Source organism: Rhinolophus sinicus, linkage group LG04 (assembly GCF_036562045.2).
Source record: "Rhinolophus sinicus isolate RSC01 linkage group LG04, ASM3656204v1, whole genome shotgun sequence".
NCBI lineage: Eukaryota > Metazoa > Chordata > Mammalia > Chiroptera > Rhinolophidae > Rhinolophus > Rhinolophus sinicus.
This window is the reverse complement of record NC_133754.1, coordinates 182,497,693-182,517,812: the sequence shown is the minus strand read 5'-3', so window position 1 is coordinate 182,517,812 and position 20,120 is coordinate 182,497,693. Positions and strand designations below refer to the sequence as shown.

The following is a 20,120-nucleotide window of genomic DNA, read 5'->3' as shown; positions in this document are numbered from 1 at the left end:
TTCCCAGCAGAAATTGTTAACCCAGAATTCTATACCTAGAAAAATTCCTTCCAAAAGGAAGGTAAAATAAAGACTTTTCAGACATACAAAAACTGTAAAGCAGATTTGCTTTACAAGAAATGTTAGGAATCCTTCACGTAAAAGGAAAATGATATCAGATGAAAATCTAGACGTAAAGGAAGGAATGAAGAGCACCAGAAATGGTAACTGTGTGGGTAAATATAAAAGACTTTTTTCTTATTTAAATTTCTTTAAAAGATAAGCGACTGTTTAAAGCAAAAATAAAATGATGGATTGTGGGTTTATAACACATGTAGAGAAATGTGTGGAAACCACAGCACAGAGGCTGGGAGGAGAGAGATGAAAATATACTGTTTAAAATTCTTAAACTATTTGTGAAGCGGTATAGTTATCAGTTGAGATAGGTGGTAATAAATTAAAGATGTATACTGTGGTATAATTCCTAAAGCAAGCATTAGAGAGAGATAGAAAGCAAACCAACAAGAGAGAAAAAAACGGAATCACAAATAATACTCAGTTGATCAAAAGAAAGGAGAAAGAGATGTTCTTTGACCACGGTGGAATTAAATTAGAAACCAGTGACAGAAATATGTCTGGAAAATACCTAAATATTTGGAAACTAACACAATCCTAAATAATCCATGTGTCAAAAAGGAAATCAAAAGAGAAATTAGAAAGTATTTTGAATGGTGTGAAAGCACACAGATCAAAATTTGTGGGATGCAGCCAAAGCCGTATTTAGAAGGGAAGACATTAGAAAAGAACGGTCTCAAATCGATAGCCTTCAGCTTCTGACCTCAAGAAATCAGAAAAGAACAAATTAAGACGAAAGTAAGCAGAAGAAAGGAAATAATAAACTAGGTGAGGACGAGACCATGGCTTATTTATCCTAAAATCTCCCTTCTTCGGCACCTAAGCCAGAGATCAATGAACATTTGTGCAATTGCATACTTTGCCAATATTTGTATTTTACGGCCTTTTCTTTTGTGCCTTTGATTTCCTTCTGGGTTAACGCAGTGTATCCCTTTCTTTATACCGCAGCAGCACCTGAACCAGCAACATCTGGTAGACCGTTAGTTTCTTTGGCTCCATGCGATTACTATATTCCAGCTCTACCACACTTAGCTTTCTGGGGGATGAGGGACCACCCAGACCCAGACACAGGGCAGGCAAATATAATCCTACTGTTAGCGGAGCTTATAAACTCAACAGAAACTGGTTAAGAGGAGGCGAATGAATCACCTGCAGAAGTAACCCACTCTTCTGAGGATCTAGAAAATAGAGACTTGCTGAATAAAAGTGTGTCACAGGACCTCCCACGCTTGTAGAGAAAACAACAGATTCTAATGGAATGGACCCCCGGTGGGAACCCATTCCAATACCCTGCTGACATGCCCAGATGAGAAGGGCCCCTCGTGCATCACACGAAGGACAGCTGAGGGTTCCTGGGGGAATCTTACACAAAGCAGAGCTGCAGGTCTTACGTCTGTCAGCTGCACCACTTACTACCGATCTATCTTAGAATTCTTATTAACATTCAGAAGACATGTTGTCCGAGGGCTGACTATCAACACTTTTTTTTAAATGGAATAATGAAGCCAGATTTTATTTGACAGACAGCCAGATAGATGTGATTTGAAAGTGAGGACGGGCTGGGCCAGTGAGGTTACATGGAGGGATTTCCCATACATTGAATGAGTCAAATCTGCAAAACTCGTAAGGTTTTGACCAAAACCAGACCCAGAACCCAAACTGACAAAAACATTTAAAGCAGATATACACTATGCCAGAAATTATTTCCTCTGCAGCTATTAAACTGCTGACAAAAATGTTTAGATGTCGACTTAAATACATGCAAGGGCATATGTTGGTTTCTAAATTCTTTAAGGACAATACGGGAGCTAAAGAGTTTGAAGGATCTCTTTTGTACATTGATATATGGCAGTGATTTGTTATTTCAGAGGCATAACTATAGCAGGTGACTATCCCTCTGCTTTGACACGAATCAAATGGAGAATTTAAATGCTTAATCCTACCTGCTGCCCGTGTAGCCATGTGACAGCGGGGTTCCAGAACGTAAGGCAGGACTACTGAACACCTTTCTGCCCTGACTCAGCCTTCAATTAGACAATGAAGAGGAGCAGGCACTCACCTCATTTGGCACAAAAGAAATCAAGGCATCGAAGATGACAAGTGCAGTGATGACAAAGGTGAAAGCCCCTTAATCTATTTCCATTTGAGGAAGTGAAACCAGAAACTAGCGCTGGCAAAAACTCCCTGAAGGGAGCTCCCGTGACTGTGGAAGAGGAAGAGACGTACACCGCAGAGAAAAAGGTCTCTTGGACGGCTTTTGTTTACTTCTGATAAAAAGCCAATCCCCATCGAAGTCCCAAGTTCAAGGTCAATGCCTATTAACAAAGATGTCTTTTTTCTTTTATCTAAAAGCGAGTTAGGAGTATACAAAATTAACGTAATTTTAGTTTGGTTAAGTGTAGCATTTTGAGACGTAACATGAAAATTAAAGTTCTGCAGACACAAGAAAAGACTGCATAGAAACCCCGCATAATTTTTCTTCTTTTTCTGCTCTTATAAGAGCACACCGCTCTTTCCGATTAGACATGTGTCAAGTATAAGGGGGCGAGGAGAATATGGTATTGAGGCTGGCATGTAAAAACCCAATCACCTAAAATGATCAGAAATTTCTCAACCAATCCAAAATGGATCAGTGGGAGCCAAACCACTGGTACAAGTTCAGCCTGCTCGCTGCAGCCACTTTATCCTTATTCATGACTTCCCTTCGCCCACGTGAAGAGGCAAACCAGCAGCTTTATTATTAAAGCAACACTAAATGTTTTCAGTTTCTTAAAAACGATTCCAGGATCACACCTAAAACTGAGACCGTCTGATGGGTACAAACATAGATCTCAGCAGCTGCTTGCTCTATACTCCGGGGAGGACTGTGAGAGAAGAGCCCACACAGGGGTGTGAACCCCACCCAACGGCTGCCTTCTGCAAATACACAGCAGAGCAGCTCAGGATGCGAAGGGCAGCGGGAGAAGTCTGTAACAATAACTGGTTTAAACCAAGCCAGCTCGTAGAAGCAATTCAGGAAAGGCGTATTTTTGCTATAGAACTATTTACACCAGATGCTAGCTTTACTTTTTATAGAGATTAAAGAAGAGACTCTATCAAAAAGAACACACCCAAGAGGTGAATGAAAAAAGTTAACCGTGTCTATAAATGCACCACGAAGGGGTGCAACAGGGGCGTCACCTTTTCCTCTCTGGTTCCTCTATGGGACCCTGGACAAGTCATTCAGCCTCTCTGGGCTGCAAGACGTGGGGACTGAATTGGACAAACCCTGAAAACCTTTCCAGTTCTAATGTCGTGTGGATCCTAAGTCAATCTAAAGGCCTTAAACCCAAGGTGACAGCAGCGCTTTGCCTGTGAGATGGGAGAAAGAACAACAGGTTGACGCAGGTGGGCAGTGTATGTTGCTGGCTGATTTTAACCAACAGGACCATTCAGTTGTGTCAGACCAACAGCCAAGGATTTAACAGTTTGTGCTTACCCTTGGTGATCTAAACTACCCTGTCTCTGCCCACGGCCTCCCTCCCCACCATGGGTATTTCTGTGGTTTTGAGAATTTTCTTACAGGTGGGTTTTTTCTGTTTTAGAGTCACATCAGACTCCAGCCAAGGGGAGGGAGGACGGGAGGAAAGAAGACACGAGGCCTGGGGTTGATGGAATGTGGAAAGCTTCACAAAGCAGGAATAGGGACAGTCACCATCTCCAGTTTCCACTTTGAACCTGGGAAATTCAAGCTTCCTGGAAGCTATGCCAAGAGTTTAAAGCAGATAAGAAGCTCCTTATGTCCAACCGTTGTTATTTACTTATTAACTTCAAAGAAAGGTGCATCTGTAAGGCAACAATATCTTTTTTTTAGGTGTTATGTTGAGTCTTTTATACCTATCATTTCAGTTGCTGCTTTCTGAATACCATCAGGGGTCTTAAAATGCTGAGCTGGTATCACACAGATACGGCAACCTCATAACTGTGAATGTAAAGGTTGTCAAGTTTTAGGGGTTAGTTAAGTATCTACACCCGTAGTAGGAGGCCGTGTATATTGAGCTAAATTGGGCTGAGTCAAAATCCTGGGTTCTGCTACTGGCTTTGCCTTCAACCAGGCTGGCCTCTAAGTCTCAGTCCCACTTCTGCAAAATAACGCGGTGAGTGAGATAATCTCCAAGGGTTTTAACCAAACTCTACGTGAAGCTTCCATTTCCACAATTTGAGAAAAGAGCATCCATGGCTCATGAAATGGGTAGCAAGCTCGCAAGAACCGTGCTCTTAAGGGTCTGTTTCCATCCAGGGAAACATTTGAGCCCAAGACACTGTTATATGTCGTGACTCTACCACTACAGCCACTATTGAGAAAGCTCCTGCGATCAGGGTTTCTTTTTCTGTTTTAATTTTCCTAATATGCACGTGGCCCAGGCTCTACAATCCACAGTCCTCCTCCCAGAACCGCTGCAGGCCCTCTCCGCTGATGGGAGACTATGCACACCCTGTATTCCCGACATCCCCACACGTTCTCCTTCTTCCCGTTCCACTTTTCACCTCACAATCCAGGAAAAATGTGGATGATTAGCACCAATTCTGGGTATCTCATTTTCAAAGACTCAATGAGGGGAAAAAGTCGCTTTGCATTAAACACCTGTGTGTCAGCCACTGTACCCGGCCTTTTATATAATATACTTCATCTAATTTGATCCCCACAACAACTTGATGAGGTCGTTATTCATACCACCATGTTTCTGATAAGGAAACAGACTTGGAGAGGTTGAGTAACTTGCTCAAGGTCACACGGCTAGCACGTGGCAGAAACAATATTTTTGTTTGAACCCAGGTTTATACCACAAAGCCTATATTGTACTGTTTAAAAAAAAAACACAAACAGTTTTGGGGGTGACATCAGCATCATGGAGGAGTGAGAAGACTCCATCCTTTCTCCCCTTACATTTACAAGTCAGACAACTGTAACTCGACAAAGATCCCCTGCTCAGCAAACAAACACGCCTGAAAGATCCACTCATTGGGACACCTGAAGGTGGGTATATTGGAAGGAGTAAGGGAGGCGGGATGGGGAAGGACAGGGAAAATGCCCGCAGACACACTTTGGTGTCCACTGTGGCTCCTGAGAGTCTGGTGGGTGCGGTGGAGAGGTCAGGCTCCAGGCTTCATACTATGGCCTGGAGCAGAAGAAGGGCCGAGTCAGGTTCTCTTCCAGAAAGGGCATCTCCCTTCCCTACTCCCCATCGTAGCCCAGCTGGGTAGAGGTGGCTGGAAACCTTTAGACTACACAATGGTCGGGACAGCCATTATTGGAAGGAGAACAGAGCTGGGAGATCCGAATTCACTTCCTCTCCACCACATTCTCTGGCAGAGCCCAGTGAAGCCAAAAACAGTGGAAAAGGAGGTAGCTCTGGGAGCTTGCCAAACCGGTTCTCCACCACCTGCCACATTCCGCCACCAGAGTGGTGGTGCCCCATAACCGAGGCAAGGGGACACACACAAAGGGGACAGCCACCATACCGGTGGGTATACGGCATTAACCAAAGTGACACCACTCCATGGCAATCCCAGAGGCACAAATAGTGCAGCTAGAACAAGAACTTGCACTGTAACAACATCTACTCAAAAACAAAAGAAAGTACCCTATTAACCTGCTGAATTGTTGAGAGCAAAACAGTATCTGAAAAAGCTCACTACATCAAATGCCCAGAGAAACAATCCATCAAATACCATGAACAACCAAGGTAACTTGGGATCACAGAAAGAAAACGAAAGTCTCTAGACAAAGTCATGGAAGACTGATTTAGATGACAAAGAATTCAAGATTGCAGTCATGAAAAAATTCAACGATATAGAAGAAAACTCAGAAAGTCAGTTCAATGAACTCGGGAATAAAATTAATGAACAAAAGAAGTAGTTTACCAAAGAGATTGAAATGGTAAAAAAGAACCAAACAGAAATTCTGGAGCTGAAAAACTCAATAAATAAGGAAGGCATTAGAGATCATTGGAAATAGAGCAGATCAGGTGGAAGAAAGAATTGGTGAACTCAAAGACAAAAACCTAGAAATAACACAGGAGTAATGGAGAGAACTGAGCTAAAAAAGATGAAAGAACTCTACAAGAAATAACTGGCAACCTAAGGATAACACATATACCCAAAGAAGAGGGGGAGAAGGGAACACTGAGCCTATTCAAAGAAATAATTGATGAGAACTTTCCAAACCTATGGAAAGAACTGGCGTTTAGAAAAGAGGAAGCTAACAGAACACTTAATTACATTAACACAGAAAGACCTTCTCCAAGATAAATTTTATTCAAACTTCTAAAAATTAATAACAAAGGAGGAATTCTCAAGGCAGCCAGGGGAAAAAAGACTGTAACCTATAAAAACCCCACTAGATTATCATAAGATTTTTCAGTAAAAACATTACAAGACAGGAGAGAGTGGAAGGAAATACTCAAAGTATCGAAAGAGAAGAACCACTGATCAAGGATAATATATCCAGCAAAGTTATCCTTAAGGTACATAATGTATGAAGGAGAAATAAAGGTTTTCTCAGACAAACAAAAGCTGAGAGAATTTACCACCACGAGACCTGCGTTACAAGAAATGTTAAAAGGAGCTCTTCTACCAGGAAAAGAAAAAAAGAAAAGAAAAAAGTATACAAAACTTTGAGTGAGGTAATTAACAGATAGACAGAAGCAGTAAACTGCAAATCTAATTCAGAATAGGTTATTAAACACTTAATTATATCATAAAGGTTAACTGTGAAAAAAGGCATTAAAAATAACGTAACTACTGCAATTTGGTAACAAATGCACAACATAAAAAGGGATAATTTGTGACAACAAAATATAAGAAGAGAGGAGAAAAAGGACTGAATAGGAACAGGTGAATGGAGAGAAGAGGCAATCAAAAGAAAAAGGATTATTGTATGTATAAGACATTTTACACAAACGTAATGGCAACCACTAAACAAAAAACCAGAGCTGAGACGTGAAACATAAAAAAGAAAAATGGAGAAAAAACGTCACAGAAAACCACTACACTGAAATAGCAGTCAGAATCACAAGGGAAAAGAAACAATGGAGACACAGAGCAACCAGAACACAAAAGATAAAAGGCTATAGTAAGTTCATCTACCCATAATCACCCTAAATGTAAATAAGCTGAACTCACCAATCAAAAAAAGCACAGAGTAACAGGATGGATTACAAAACAAGTGCAAAAGCAATTGTGATTTAAAAAGTTAAAAATAATTGCAAAAACCGCAATTACTTTTGCACCTACCTAAAATATGTTGCCTGCAGGGCACTCTCCTCAGCTCCAAAGACAAGCATAGGTTCAAAATGAATGGGTGGAAGATGATATACTTCAAGCAAATGGCGTCCAGAGAAAGGTGGGTGTAGCAGTACTTATATCAGACAAAATTGAGTTCAAGATAGGAAAAAAAAAAAGGTAACAAGAGACAAAGATGGACATTTTATAATATTAAGGGGACAATTCATCAAGAAGAGGTTAACAGTTATCAATATATAAGCACCCAATCTGAGAGCACCAAACTATACAAAGCAAGTACTAACAGAACTAAAGGGAGAAACTGACAAAAATGCAAGTACAGGAGGGGGCCTGACTACCCCATTGACAGCAATGGATTCAGCCACAAAATCAATAAGGAACTATCAGCCTTAAGTGACACACTAGAGCAAATGGACACAACAGAGTATTCAGATATCCTATTATAAAGCTGTATACCTGAAGTTTATATGTTATTAACCAATGTTACCCCAATAAATTTAACTTAAAAATAAATTAAAAATAAAAATAAAAGCAGTTTTATTGAATTCACAAACCATACAAATCACCCACTTAAGTGTACAATTCAATGGTCTCTAACATATTTACAGATATGTACAACCATCACCACAGTCAATTTTAGAACATTTTGATCACGTCAAAAAGAAACCCCAAACCCTTTAGTTATCACTTTCCTACCGCTCCATTCCCCTCCCTTCCCAGCGGTATAAATGGATCACATAATATATGGTCTTTTGTGACTGGTTTCTTAGTGTAATGTTTCCAAGGAAAGTCTGTATGTTTCCCATAGTACACTGCCTCGGATGAGGGACCGTGAAAGGTGTGGACAGTTGATGTGAGAAGTGCACGATGGAACCCACTGTTTTCATAGCACAGAGACTACAGTAAGATAAGGTACCTGTTTTCAGATACTTAAAGGGCCCTTGGATCACTTTCGTGTGTTGCTCCTGAAGGTAAAACTTGGGGCAAATGGGAATAGATATAAGCAGACAGACTTCAGTCTGACCTAAGAAAGAACTCACCATGATCCCGGAGGGGTCCACTATGGAATGGGCTGGCTGGCCATCTGTGAAGGATACCCCAGGAGGAGTGCTCCCCAGATGCTGGCCTGTAATGGCCAGTGACCTTTCCAAGATCAAATGCTTTGGTTCTACCAATTCATGTCAGTATAAGAAATGGTTAAGATGAAAAGTCTGCCCTGACTTAATGAGACTAGTCCTCTGTAAGGATAGCTTTGTTTACTGACTCCAATTTGCAGCTGTACTAGAAATGAGTAAATAAGTATCAGCAAAATACAGTGGTACCTCGGTTTTCGAATGTCTCCATTGACGAACATTTCGGTTTACGAATGCCATAAATTTTATGGATCTATGGTATCATTAGATAGTAAAATTCATGCTAATTTGCAGTTTTAGGGGTTGATTTTTAAAGGTGTGGAACGGATTAATCCATATTGCATTACTTTCTATGGGGAAACCGGGCCTCGGTTTTCGAACGTTTTAGAACTGGAACGGTCTCCGGAACGGATTATGTTCGAAAACCGAGGTACCACTGTATTTGTTTCTCTCATTCCTGTTTGGTTTCTGTGAGACATCAAACAATTAATGACTCTGAACATCAAAGGAATTCATCCAACTGAAGCTCCAGAGCAGGCTTCCTCTGCTATATTTGTACATACATATTCCTTGGTCTTCCGATCAAGGTACCTGACTCGACCTTTCCAAATATCAACTAACTAAAAAAAAAAAATCTTATCTTGATGATGGTTACTTCGAGCCAGGAACCAATTCTGCATCAATATAACATAATCAGTTTAATATATGAACTCAATCCAAGCTGCAAAGAGCCTTTTTCTTTTTCTAATTATATTATATCAAATTATGTCTACCCCTTTTCTATGAAAAAGGCTTTTTTTTTTTCCTGTAGACTGTCTTATCTAAGTCCAGCTATTTAGGTAAACACCTTCCCCCCAAATGGCCACACATTTAAAAGGTATAAAGTTTGGGGCAGCCATTAGCTCAGTTGGTTAGAACGTGGTGCTCGTAACACCAAGGTTGCCGGTTCGATCCGAGCACCGGCCACTGTGAGCTGCACCCTCCACAACTAGATTGAAACAACTATTTGACTTGGAGCTGATGGGTCCTGGAAAAACACACTTAAAATAAATAAAAGTTTAAAAGGTATAGAGTTTAACAGAACTGTCTGATTAAGCAATACCAACTTGACCTTAGTGATCTGCCATTCAATGATTTGAAGTCAACAGAGATTGCCTCATGTACACTGCTCAGGTCAAGGAGAGAATTAGGGTAGGGAGGATTCGCATTCTTTGACAGGATAATCTCTGGATAATTTTGAAACCTACTTTGGAAATAGCAGATGTGGTTCTAAATGGTTCTTTCTCAAATTCTCCCAGAAGCCCAGGTTGGAACTCTCTGCATGTTCCTCAGAAACAAATGGTATAGTTAAATGGGAGTGGAGCAGGAATCAGAAGATGGTTCCTGTTCTTTCTCTGGTCTAATTCCTTAGTGGTCAAATGAGTTTTGAAGTTGTTTTATAGTATTTTTGAACCTCTGTAAAATGGGGTGAAAGCACTGTTTTACCTACTACACAAAGTTATTGTGAGGCTTAAACTAGCTGGTGCCTATGCAAGTCTCTAAATCGGCAAACCACACCACCTTCTAGAATCCTCACCCGCATTAAATACCAGCCCCTTAGGAGAGCCCCACAAGACTCAGCTAAAGGGACACTGTTTACATCTAACCCAGCCTGCGTTCTTCCTCTAATTGGCTGCCTGAGTTCCAACCTATGTTTTAAATTTGTTTTAAGACAAAGATTTTGTTTGGGCACAAGAAAATGCCTTAAATAGGCAATGCTATAATTAGCACCAGCTGAAGCCTCATTTCCCAAAGTCACTACCTCTGTCGTCATCTTTTTTCTTTCTTTAACAAACCCTTCCCTTCTTTTGTCCCAGGACCGGCTTCTTGCCCACGTGTCCTTTACAAAGAAAACTGCCCTGGCTGGCTGCCATCAGTTTCTCTGCCCACTTCCATTTGAAGTCATTTTTCCTCGACTACTCCAATTTCTTCTTTAAAAAAAAGGGGGGGGGGTGCCAAAAATTGCTGGTTTGTATCTAAAGAAAACTTGACCCAACCTGTTGTAAGCTAGCAAGGGGCTTTGTATAGGCACATGGCCTGGGTTCACCCATCACCCACTGATAAGCACTCTTAGCTGATTCCTGAGCAAACCCTACCATCTCAGACTGGTCCTAAGGGTCACAGGAAGCAGCCGCCAAAATTTAATGATGTGTCTTTCAACAGCTATTCCTAAGGCAGAGGACCCCTTTCCAACCCATGGGGCCTCAAATTCTCTTTTGGCTTTGCTAGTTCTGCAAAACTACAGGACTGCTTTTTCTGTAGGTGGCTAACATTGATACTATTTCAACAGGAAGTGGTATGGGGGTTCATGAGGCAGAGTGTCTTCCTGTTGCCCAGTTATTTACAAAAAGGCAGATTCCTTCTCTTAATACTTAAACCATTTGCCACAGGACTCACATGTATACCTCTACAGGTAATAAATTAATAAAATAGATCATCCCCAGTCTCAAAGCTGTATAATTTAACTTAGTCAAAAGCTGAAAGAGTTGTAGAAATAGAGCCCATACTAAATCATAACACCAAAAGAATAAAAAAGAACTGTTTCATACAACAGAACTTAGATCAGTCACAGAGTCAAAGATTTTAAAACCAATGTGACCCCCAGCGGCTAGCCTCCCTTTGGTTAATCAAAAAGGTTTCTTTCAACACTGAAAAGAAAAACGATCAGTTTCTCCTTATTTGCCCTTAGAAATTTGCTGCCAAAAAAATGGATTAGGATCAATATCAGATGTGCTGTGAACGGCAAGAACACTGTGACTCTAGGTGAGGCACAAAGCATAGTGTAAACATTTGAATACACTCCCGCAGTCAGATGCCCGCCATGTGTCTGGCAGCATATGCCAAGTGGGTAGGTTCACACAAGCAGAAAGGTAAACCTGGGCCCACACCTCCCTGAGCCCATAAGGCATAGACCCTCTGAGTTTAGCCATACTATCTTTCCAAGTGACTTATTCATCAGATCTGGATGGGAAAATATCAAGCTGTCATTTTGTGTAAAATTAAAAAAAATTTTTTTTTAACTTGTTTCTAAACCTCTTGGACTTTACCCAACGATTGCATCTTGCATATCGTTACCCTTGGTCTTCTTCCTAGGCAGATCCTAAGTAGGTTGAATACCTTGGATGTGGATCCAAGATATCTTGGACATGAGTTAAAAACACCTACCCACCTCACAAACAAATTGGTTTAACTCTCTGGCATTTTACCAGATTTTTTTCATAGTTGGCTCTAATTGTTTTATGTACAAATGGACCAAATGGACTCACTTAAGAGAAACAGGTTACCAAATAAAGTACTCAGTAATCCTCCAGGTCACAAGTAAGGGAAATACTTGGGAAAGGGTAGCTACAGCTACAAAGTCAGATGGGAAAACATACCATGAGAGACAGAAGGGGAAGAAACAGCCTCTGCTTGAGGTTCTTATAAGAAAGGGCAGCACTTCTCTTTCTGGCAGGCCCAGAGATGGACATTCTGTCCCCTCTTTCCCTTGGCCAAGAGCCCACTGCTGAACAAGAGTATCCACATGCCTCCTAGGTGTGCAACACTTTCACTTTTAGAAAGGATTTTCCCCCAGATTCTTTCATGATCTGCCACCCTGCAAGGGTTCACAATCTCACCTTCTGATAAGCATGTCAATGGAGATGTGCCTAAACTATCAGAACTGTCAGTCCTCACCACCCACACCATAGCAGATCTACCCGAAACCCCAATTCCCATTTTTTCCAACGCCCCCTTGATTCTAAGGAACCAGATCAGGGCTGGCATGGAAACGAGAGGGGAAGGGAGGGGTCTGCTGGAGGATGGATGAACCCGTCAATAGTGGGTAACGAAACGCAGACTTCTGAGACTTGGCCTTCTACTTTGGGGAAAGCCAGAGCAAGCTCAGAGGATGCCCACCTGTGCACGAAGTCTTTCCCCCTGGACCAAGCGCCCACAGAAGTCAGGAAAGAGTTCCACTCCCACTAGAGCATAAATTGGGTATCCGTCTGTCAATTGGGGGTCCCACCCAGCTCAAGAGGCCGTCCAGCAGATATGGCACGCTCCAAGGGTCTGCCCTAGAAGCCGGGCCGTTCAGATCTGTCACCCAGAAGCCTAGACCTGTCACTGGACTTCCCCGAGGTGCTGGGGCGTGAAGGGGCCCCCGCACCCCCGGGCGGACAGTGCGCGTCGCCTACCCGGAGTTCGCCCTCGGTGCGGTGCAGACCTAGGCGTCGCAGCCCTACGGCCAGGTCGTTGACACACAAGCCACCGTCGCGGTTGACGTCGAGCGTCTGGAAGAGGCTCCACAGGCGCAGCCGGTGGTCCGGGCCCCCGCAAACTGCGCCGCCGCACGGGTCCACAGATGCTGGCGATGATGCGGGCGACGATGCGGGCGACGAGGAGGCGGCGGCGGCGTCCGGCGGCGGGGAAGCCACGCAGCGGCACAACACACTGCTCACCATCGGGCGCGAGGCACGGGCGCCGGGCGGCGAGGAGAACGCGGAAGACAAGCCGGTGTCCTCAGACTGCGAGCGCGGGATCCGAGACGCCGGCAAACTGGAGGGAGGGGCCGCTTCCGGGAGCCCCGCCCCGCCCCGCCGCTCGTTCCCTCTATGGCCTCGCCCCCAGGCGCGTCGCCGGCCAGTCACAGGCCCGGACTGCCGAGGGGCGGAGCCCCCCCGAAGACTGCCCACACCGCCCAGGACACCCCAGATCAATGGAGAGGGCGGGGCGATTCCGGCTCAGCCTGAAGCGGATTCAAACTGAGAGAGGCGGGCTGAAGAGAGAAATTCATGTCGTGATAGGCAGAAGTCATGTGATTGGCAGATTGGAAGGCACCGTGTCCAATTTCCATTGAGAAACTCTGTTTAGCCTTCAGAACCGAAAGGATCGGAGGAGCGGTCGTTTACGAAGTAGTCTCCGATGGGAAACAGGATTTGTATGAGGAGTAATTGTGAGCTGCGGCTACAAACCAGAGTTTGGGCCCGTGTGTGGAATTAAAAATTAATTGGCCAACGGCTTAAGGCCGAAAGCACTAGGGAATCCTCAGGAGGCCAGGTTTCGATCAACTAACTACCTAAAATCACCAATAAAATAGCTGAATTTAACAGCTTATGCTGTCAAATAATACTGATGATTGAACGACAGGACGATTTTCCAATGGAAGTGAATAAAAGGCTTAGTGGGCGGAGAGCTCTGTAGCGACAGACACACCTTTAGACCAATGATCTGTCCAATTCAATAAGTGGGCGTACTCTGTAGTTGAGCGACAGATCAAAAATCCAGTGAACGACGTGATACTGAGCCGCGACCAATCGGGAGGGCGGATTCCCCTGGAAAAGGACTGGGAGGCGGGAAGAGGGGAAGTGGGCGGATCTCCGCACACCACGGCGGAAGAGGCAGATTCAGGAAGCCATTACGCAGCTGGCTGGCAGCGGCTGGGCCAGTCGGCGCTTGGCCCTACGCACTTTGCGTAGCGAGGGGGGTTACCAAAGGCCTGGTGCTTGGCCTTTGGCAAGCCCGGCCTATCCCCTGTAGGGGGTTGGATGAGGGGCGAGGCGGGGGAAGTAGAGAAGGGGAATTGGGGCGGTTGAGGGGATTATAATTTCTTTAAAAAGGGGGGTGAGGAGAAGCCATGGCCGTCCCAGCCAAGAAGAGGAAGATGAACTTCTCTGAGCGAGAGGTGGAGATCATCGTGGAGGAGCTGGAACTGAAGAAGCACCTGCTGGTGAACCACTTCAACGCCGGAGTCCCTCTAGCTGCCAAGAGCGCGGCCTGGCATGGCATCCTGAGAAGGGTAAACGCTGTGGCCACCTGCCGCAGGGAGCTGCCCGAGGTCAAGAAGAAATGGTCTGACCTCAAGACTGAGGTCCGTCGCAAGGTTGCCCAAGTTCGGGCAGCCGTGGAGGGTGGCGATGTCCCAGGGCCCACTGAGGAAGATGGAGCTGGTGGGCCAGGGTCAGGTGGTAACAGTGGTGGCGGTGGCCCAGCTGTAGCCCCCGTACTGCTCACCCCCATGCAACAGCGCATCTGCAACCTGTTGGGTGAGGCCACCATCATCAGCCTGCCCAGTACCACAGAGATCCACCCTGTGGCCCTCGGACCCACAGCCACTGCAGCCGCAGCCACGGTCACCCTGACGCAGAGTGAGTGACCTCTCCTGCCCAGTCCAGCGCGCCTAAATGGGAAGGGCCAGCAAGAGCTTGGGCAGCCTTGGGAAGCTTGATTATAAAGGGTCAAAGGTCAGACGGGAGTCTTGGAAGACCAAGAGGCCTTCCAAGAGTTCCCCAGACAGAAGTGATCTTGTTCTCTTTGGGAGTTCTTCAGCATGCAGTCTGGACTCCCGATGAGCTGGATTGCTCTCAACTGTGTTTTGTCACCATTTGTGTCCATGACTGAACTGTGTGGTCCTTGACAGAGACCATGTTTCTATCCCCACAGGACTTATCACAGGGCCTGGCACATAGAAGGCAGTCAGGGTATATCTGTTGAATGAGTAGATAGATGGGAATGATAATGCCCAAGTCAGACTCTGGACAAAGATATTCTGGATTTTCAGTCCGACGAACATTGATCGGGTACCACTGAGGACCCTCATGGTTTCTGGTGTTAATCTACTCATTCATCCACTCACCAAACATTAGCACATTTTCTGTGCCAAATCCTGTGCTTGGCACTGGGTTTACCAGGTGTCTAAGACAGGCCAGTTATATTCTAGTAGGACAGATAAGACACATATGTGAGTAATTGCACTGTTAGTTGGGAGAACCTAAGGACTCAGAAGAGAAAGGGGTCTTCCTGGTCGGGGTGAGGACATATAGTTGATGTTGGCATGGAAGGGTGGAGAAGATTAATGTTTCCCCTGTGCATGGAGGCCCAAACAGCCCACCTAGAATCCCTTCAAATGTTCTCAGTTGTGAATAGTGACAAAGCTAGCTTGGGTTGGACTTTTTCGTTCAGATGAGATTTGCATCAGTGACTGTGAACTGCTCCTTTGTGCTGGGTTATGAACTGTACCCATCAGTGGTTCTCAGTGGGGCTTCAGGGAATTGGGTGTATGAACAACATCCCCTGCAGTGGCATATTTCTCAAGGATGTTGAGGTAAGAAAGGGGATTGAACACTGGCCTAAATCAACTGCTATTCTGGGACAGGAAGGGCCTTTAGGTATCCCATTGACCAGGCTGATCAAGGAGACAGGGAAGCATTTATTGGGCACTTTAGCTGCTGCTGCCACACTCCCACCTTTTCTGCTTTGCCATCGAAGTCAAGAAAGCACTGAAGGAGGTAGGATCAGTGTGGCTACAAACAGTTCATATAAAGAGTCCCCCCGTAAGATGCCTGCTTTTTTCTGGCACTATGGGGAGCATGTGGTCCTGCTTTTATGAGCCAGAAGCAGCCCAGTGGGGGGATATTGAGCACGATGGACTCTGGTGTTGGGGAGACCTGGGATTATTTCCTGGACCTGCTGAATAAGCTGTGTGACCTTAAGCAAGTCACTCCAGGTTTCTGACTCTATTTCCTCATTTCTGCCAATCACCATGACAGGACCTCTTGGTGTCATCAAGAGGATTTGTCGAGCAAATGAGTGCAAGGGGCTTAGCACAGTGCATGGCATATAGTAGGTGCTCTACCCTTTTTGCTGGTATTATTATTAGCATCTTTGCTTTTGCCAGATCCGTGACTGACCCTTTGGTTATGAAGTAGATTTAGATTCTAAACCCCTTAGATTCTAGATTGAGGTACGTGAATAACTATAAAGTCAGAGGAGGCCTGAATTCCCCAGAATAAAGCTAAATGGCCTCCTCCCCACTCCACGTGGCCAGCTTCATTCTAGAAAGTGACCTGACACTGCCTTTGCTCTTTCTGTCCACAGTCCCCACAGAGACCACCTATCACACACTTGAGGAGGGGGTGGTAGAGTACTGCACGGCTGAGGCCCCCCCGCCCCTGCCAGCTGAAGCCCCTGTGGAGATGATGGCCCAGCATGCTGACCCCTCAGTCAAGCCACAGGCACTCAAGAGTCGAATCGCCCTCAACTCGGCCAAGCTGATCCAGGAGCAGCGAGTCACCAACCTGCACGTGAAGGAGATCGCCCAGCACCTGGAGCAGCAGAACGACCTGCTGCAAATGATCCGCCGCTCCCAGGAGGTGCAGGCCTGTGCCCAGGAGCGCCAGGCTCAGGCCATGGAGGGCACCCAGGCAGCCCTGAGTGTCCTCATCCAGGTCCTCCGGCCCATGATCAAAGATTTCCGCCGCTACCTGCAGAACAACACGCCCAACCCTGCCCCTGCCTCTGACCCTGGACAGGTGGCCCAGAATGGGCAGCCGGACAGCATCATCCAGTGAGGGCAGGGGTCGAGCCAGCCTTCTGCTGTGATTGGATGACACTGCGGTGGTCTCGTAAGTGGGTTCAGTGACTGGTCTTTGGCTGGGGCCAGCCACGTGGACAGCTCCCTCTCTAGTGGACATTTAGGGGGTCCACTATTTCTGAGAAAAGGAGACTGGGAAGAGGAGTTTTGTGGGGTCCTGGGACCCAACCTCTCCTACCCCCACCGCTTAAGCTGTCTTGTAAGGACCTGAAGACTGGTTAGCTGGGGGTCAGGTGCTGCTGATGGGATATGTGTTGTCATGAACCAGGGCTTGTGACACGCAGGGCTTGTGACATGACCCAAACTCTGTCTAGGACCATTGTAAGAAAGGCTCTCACTGGGGGTTGTCTTACACCCGGGGGTCTGTGCTGAAATGCCCCCACCCGCAGGTGCCATCCTTTTGAGTAAGATACTATCAGTGGTGCTGGAATGCACAGTAATATTTTCTTCCTCCCTTGGGAGGCAGAGTGACTGGGCCTGAGGAGGAAGCCCCACCCCTTTCTCCTCACTGCACCTCAGTTCTCAGGGGACTCTATTTAATGCCATGCTCTCCCCCCACCCACTCCACCCTGTATACAGCAGGGGCCCTTGTTAGTGCCCTGAGCTGCCTCTGAGTTACACCCAGGATGTGCCCCTCTGGGCTCCGGAATGCTGTGTGTGGTGGGGACAGCTTGGCCACCATCTGGTCTTCCACTGCATCCCCGGGCAGCCCTTTAGTGGTTTGTCCCACCCCTTTGACTCAGGTCAAATATTAGGATTTGGGTGCTGTACATTTTAGAGAAAGCAAACCAGTGTGGAAACTTGTCACTGCAGTGACCTGTGGACTCCTTTTAGACCTGTTTCAAGCCAGTTGTATTTATTCTGTCCATGAACCCCTTCTGGGAAGGCCTCCAGGATCTCCAAGGGCTGCTCTGGTCATGCCCTTCCTCCTTTCCTCTCTACTGACTGCACGCTTCCAAAATTCAGTGCATAAAAAAGCCTACTCAGCATCCTGGACTCCCTTCACACATTATCCAGAGCCTCGAGTTCTTTCGAGACCCCTCACTGGCTGGCTAGATGAATCCACAGGCCTGATTGGCCCTGAATATATGAGGTGGGAGCGTCACCCACCTAAGAAGGGGAACCTTTGATTTCTGTGCTGGGGAAGAGCAGACAGACCTGGAGTCCTGAAGGAGGTGGTGGTTCCCTGCTCCATCTTGATGCTTTTTCTTGTTTGTAGGGAGTTTACCCAGATAGCATTTGTCTGTTTCGTTTTCAGAATGAAATCGATTGAATCGATTACCGAGACCCTTGCATCTTCCCAGGTCATTTCCCAAGTTTGCCATCTTACTGCCGGTGCCTTGACCACACGTGACTGATGGTACAACACAAGGCTCCAGATCTCAGCTAAACAATGAAGGTGCTGCCCTTCTGGGCACAGACGTTCAGAATTGCTCAGCTCCACTGTTGCAGTCACGGGAAAGTGCCCCAAAGATGGCTGGGAGGTGACTGCCATGCCATCAACCTCTCTGTGGAGGACATGTGCAGGGCCCGCTACAGAGCGATGGAGAGGACTCAGGCCTGGGAGGGAGTTGGGTGGCGGTGGGGAAAGCTGTTCTCAGCGTGGCTGGAAAGCAGCAGCCCCTGACAACCTGGGGGCCCTCCTGCAGTGGAGTCCGATGGCCCCAGCAAGGTAGCTGCAGGGACGTCCTGAGGATTTTTGATTTGGTTTGGTTTTTCTCTAGTGTTGGTAATCTGAGCCAATATTGTGTCTGTCCCAATTGGTTGTAAAGAGGAAACCTGGATACTTAAACTGACTGGTTCTTTCCAGGTCACAATTTTAAATTAAAGAAATATCACTTTTTTAATACCCATGTCTGTGCCTTTATGGGTTATATATAGAAGAGATATGGGCTGGCAGAAAGCAGGGCTGGCACACTATGGCCCACAGGTCAAGTCAGGCCTCTGCCTATCTTTGTAAATAAAGTTTTATTGGAACACAGACACACCCCTTCATTTACTTAATGTCTTTGGCTGTTTTTGAGCTACAGTGGCAGAGTTGAGCAGTGGTAACTGAGACATCTGGCCCACAAAGCCAAAATATTTATTCTTTGGCCTTTTACAGAAAAAGTCTGCCTAGCCCTGGTTTAGGGCAGTGTTTCAGACTCTGAATGAGAATTACCTAGGGTGTTTGTTAAACATACCCAACCCTTCACCTCCCCAAAACCTGGAAGGTGTCCTGGAAGGAGATCTCTAAGAATATGGATGGTAAACAGGCTCTGGGTGATTCTGGTGAAAGATTAAGAACTTTGGCTCAGAGACTAGAAGAGTCAAACTCAGGTGGAATGGGGATCATAGCCTAGGGAGGGTTGGTTCTCAGGAATTTCTCCAAGCAGAGATTCTCATTTAAGATTGGCCTTCATTCTGGAGGGATCACTGCCTCCCTGGACATAGTTATCGTTCTCTCCAATATTTAGTAATAATAAAAACTGACAATTATGCAGCCCCTGCTCCATCCAGGCCTTATAAGCATTACCTCATTGACTCCTTGCAACAGCCCTGTGAATTACATACTAATATTGTTCTCAGTTTGCAAAAGACAATACTAAGGATCAGAGAGGTTAAACAATTTGCTTAAGGTCACACAGCTACTTTATTCCTGGAGTGGCCCGTGCTCTTAACTACTGCTCTTAACTCAACTAATCAAGTTGTCAGAAGCTGAGCTGCCCCTTTTCACAGTAGTCCATTAAGACAACAAACCAAAATGTAACAGTCAAGCCCGTAATCAGTTACTGTGATGATATAAGCAAGAGGAGAAAGTGCCAGCTCCCCCAGTGTCCCACAGGACAGCACCAGGCAAGGGTCAGATGTGTTGCAGATGGGGAGTCATCTGACTGCTGAGGGAACCCTCCTGCTGTTTTCTGGACTTGTGTGTGTGTTGGGGGTGACGAGAGGGGTGAGGGCTAGGAGTGGAAAAGTACTGAGTACTGAGTCAGAGCAAAGTTTCCCTACTCTTCCCGACAGGGAAGTCTTGGCAGAGGCAGCCGGGGAAATCTTCGGTTGACAGCCCCCAGTAAAGAGGCCTCGCATGGAAGCGCCTGGCCTGGGAAATCAACTATGCATAAGAGCACAAATGGCCGCCAGGGGCCCTGCCTCCTTGACTGCAACTCCCTTTAGAGACTGCAGTGCACTGGCTGTGCCCCAAGTCTGGTAGGGGAAGT

The 20,120-nt window shown here is 45.9% G+C and overlaps 2 protein-coding genes across 4 annotated transcripts in view; one reads left to right on the top strand and one right to left on the bottom strand.

The window, feature by feature from the left end:
* Positions 1–13,112, bottom strand: part of SLC25A25 (solute carrier family 25 member 25) — a 34,687-nt gene extending 21,575 nt beyond the window's left edge. The window contains exon 1 of one of the 2 annotated variants that reach the window (XM_019728679.2): positions 12,746–13,112. In XM_019728679.2, coding sequence (XP_019584238.1) covers positions 12,746–13,012 — 267 coding nt within the window. In that variant the 5' untranslated portion in view covers positions 13,013–13,112. The remainder of the gene's footprint in view (positions 1–12,745) is intronic. The other variant, XM_019728680.2, reaches the window with a different exon arrangement.
* An 835-nt stretch (positions 13,113–13,947) lies between these two features.
* Positions 13,948–18,903, top strand: NAIF1 (nuclear apoptosis inducing factor 1). 2 transcript variants are annotated; one of them, XR_002137099.2, is made up of 3 exons: positions 13,965–14,695; positions 16,425–16,951; positions 18,179–18,769. XR_002137099.2 is itself a non-coding variant. In XM_019728677.2 (2 exons), the coding sequence occupies exons 1-2, from the start codon at positions 14,185–14,187 to the stop codon at positions 16,895–16,897; spliced, it is 984 nt and encodes a 327-aa protein (XP_019584236.1). In that variant the 5' UTR covers positions 13,948–14,184; the 3' UTR covers positions 16,898–18,903. The 2 variants fall into 2 exon arrangements, 1 of the variants encoding a protein (XP_019584236.1); XM_019728677.2 differs by having other exon boundaries at positions 13,948–14,695; positions 16,425–18,903.
* Positions 18,904–20,120: the final 1,217 nt, after the last annotated feature.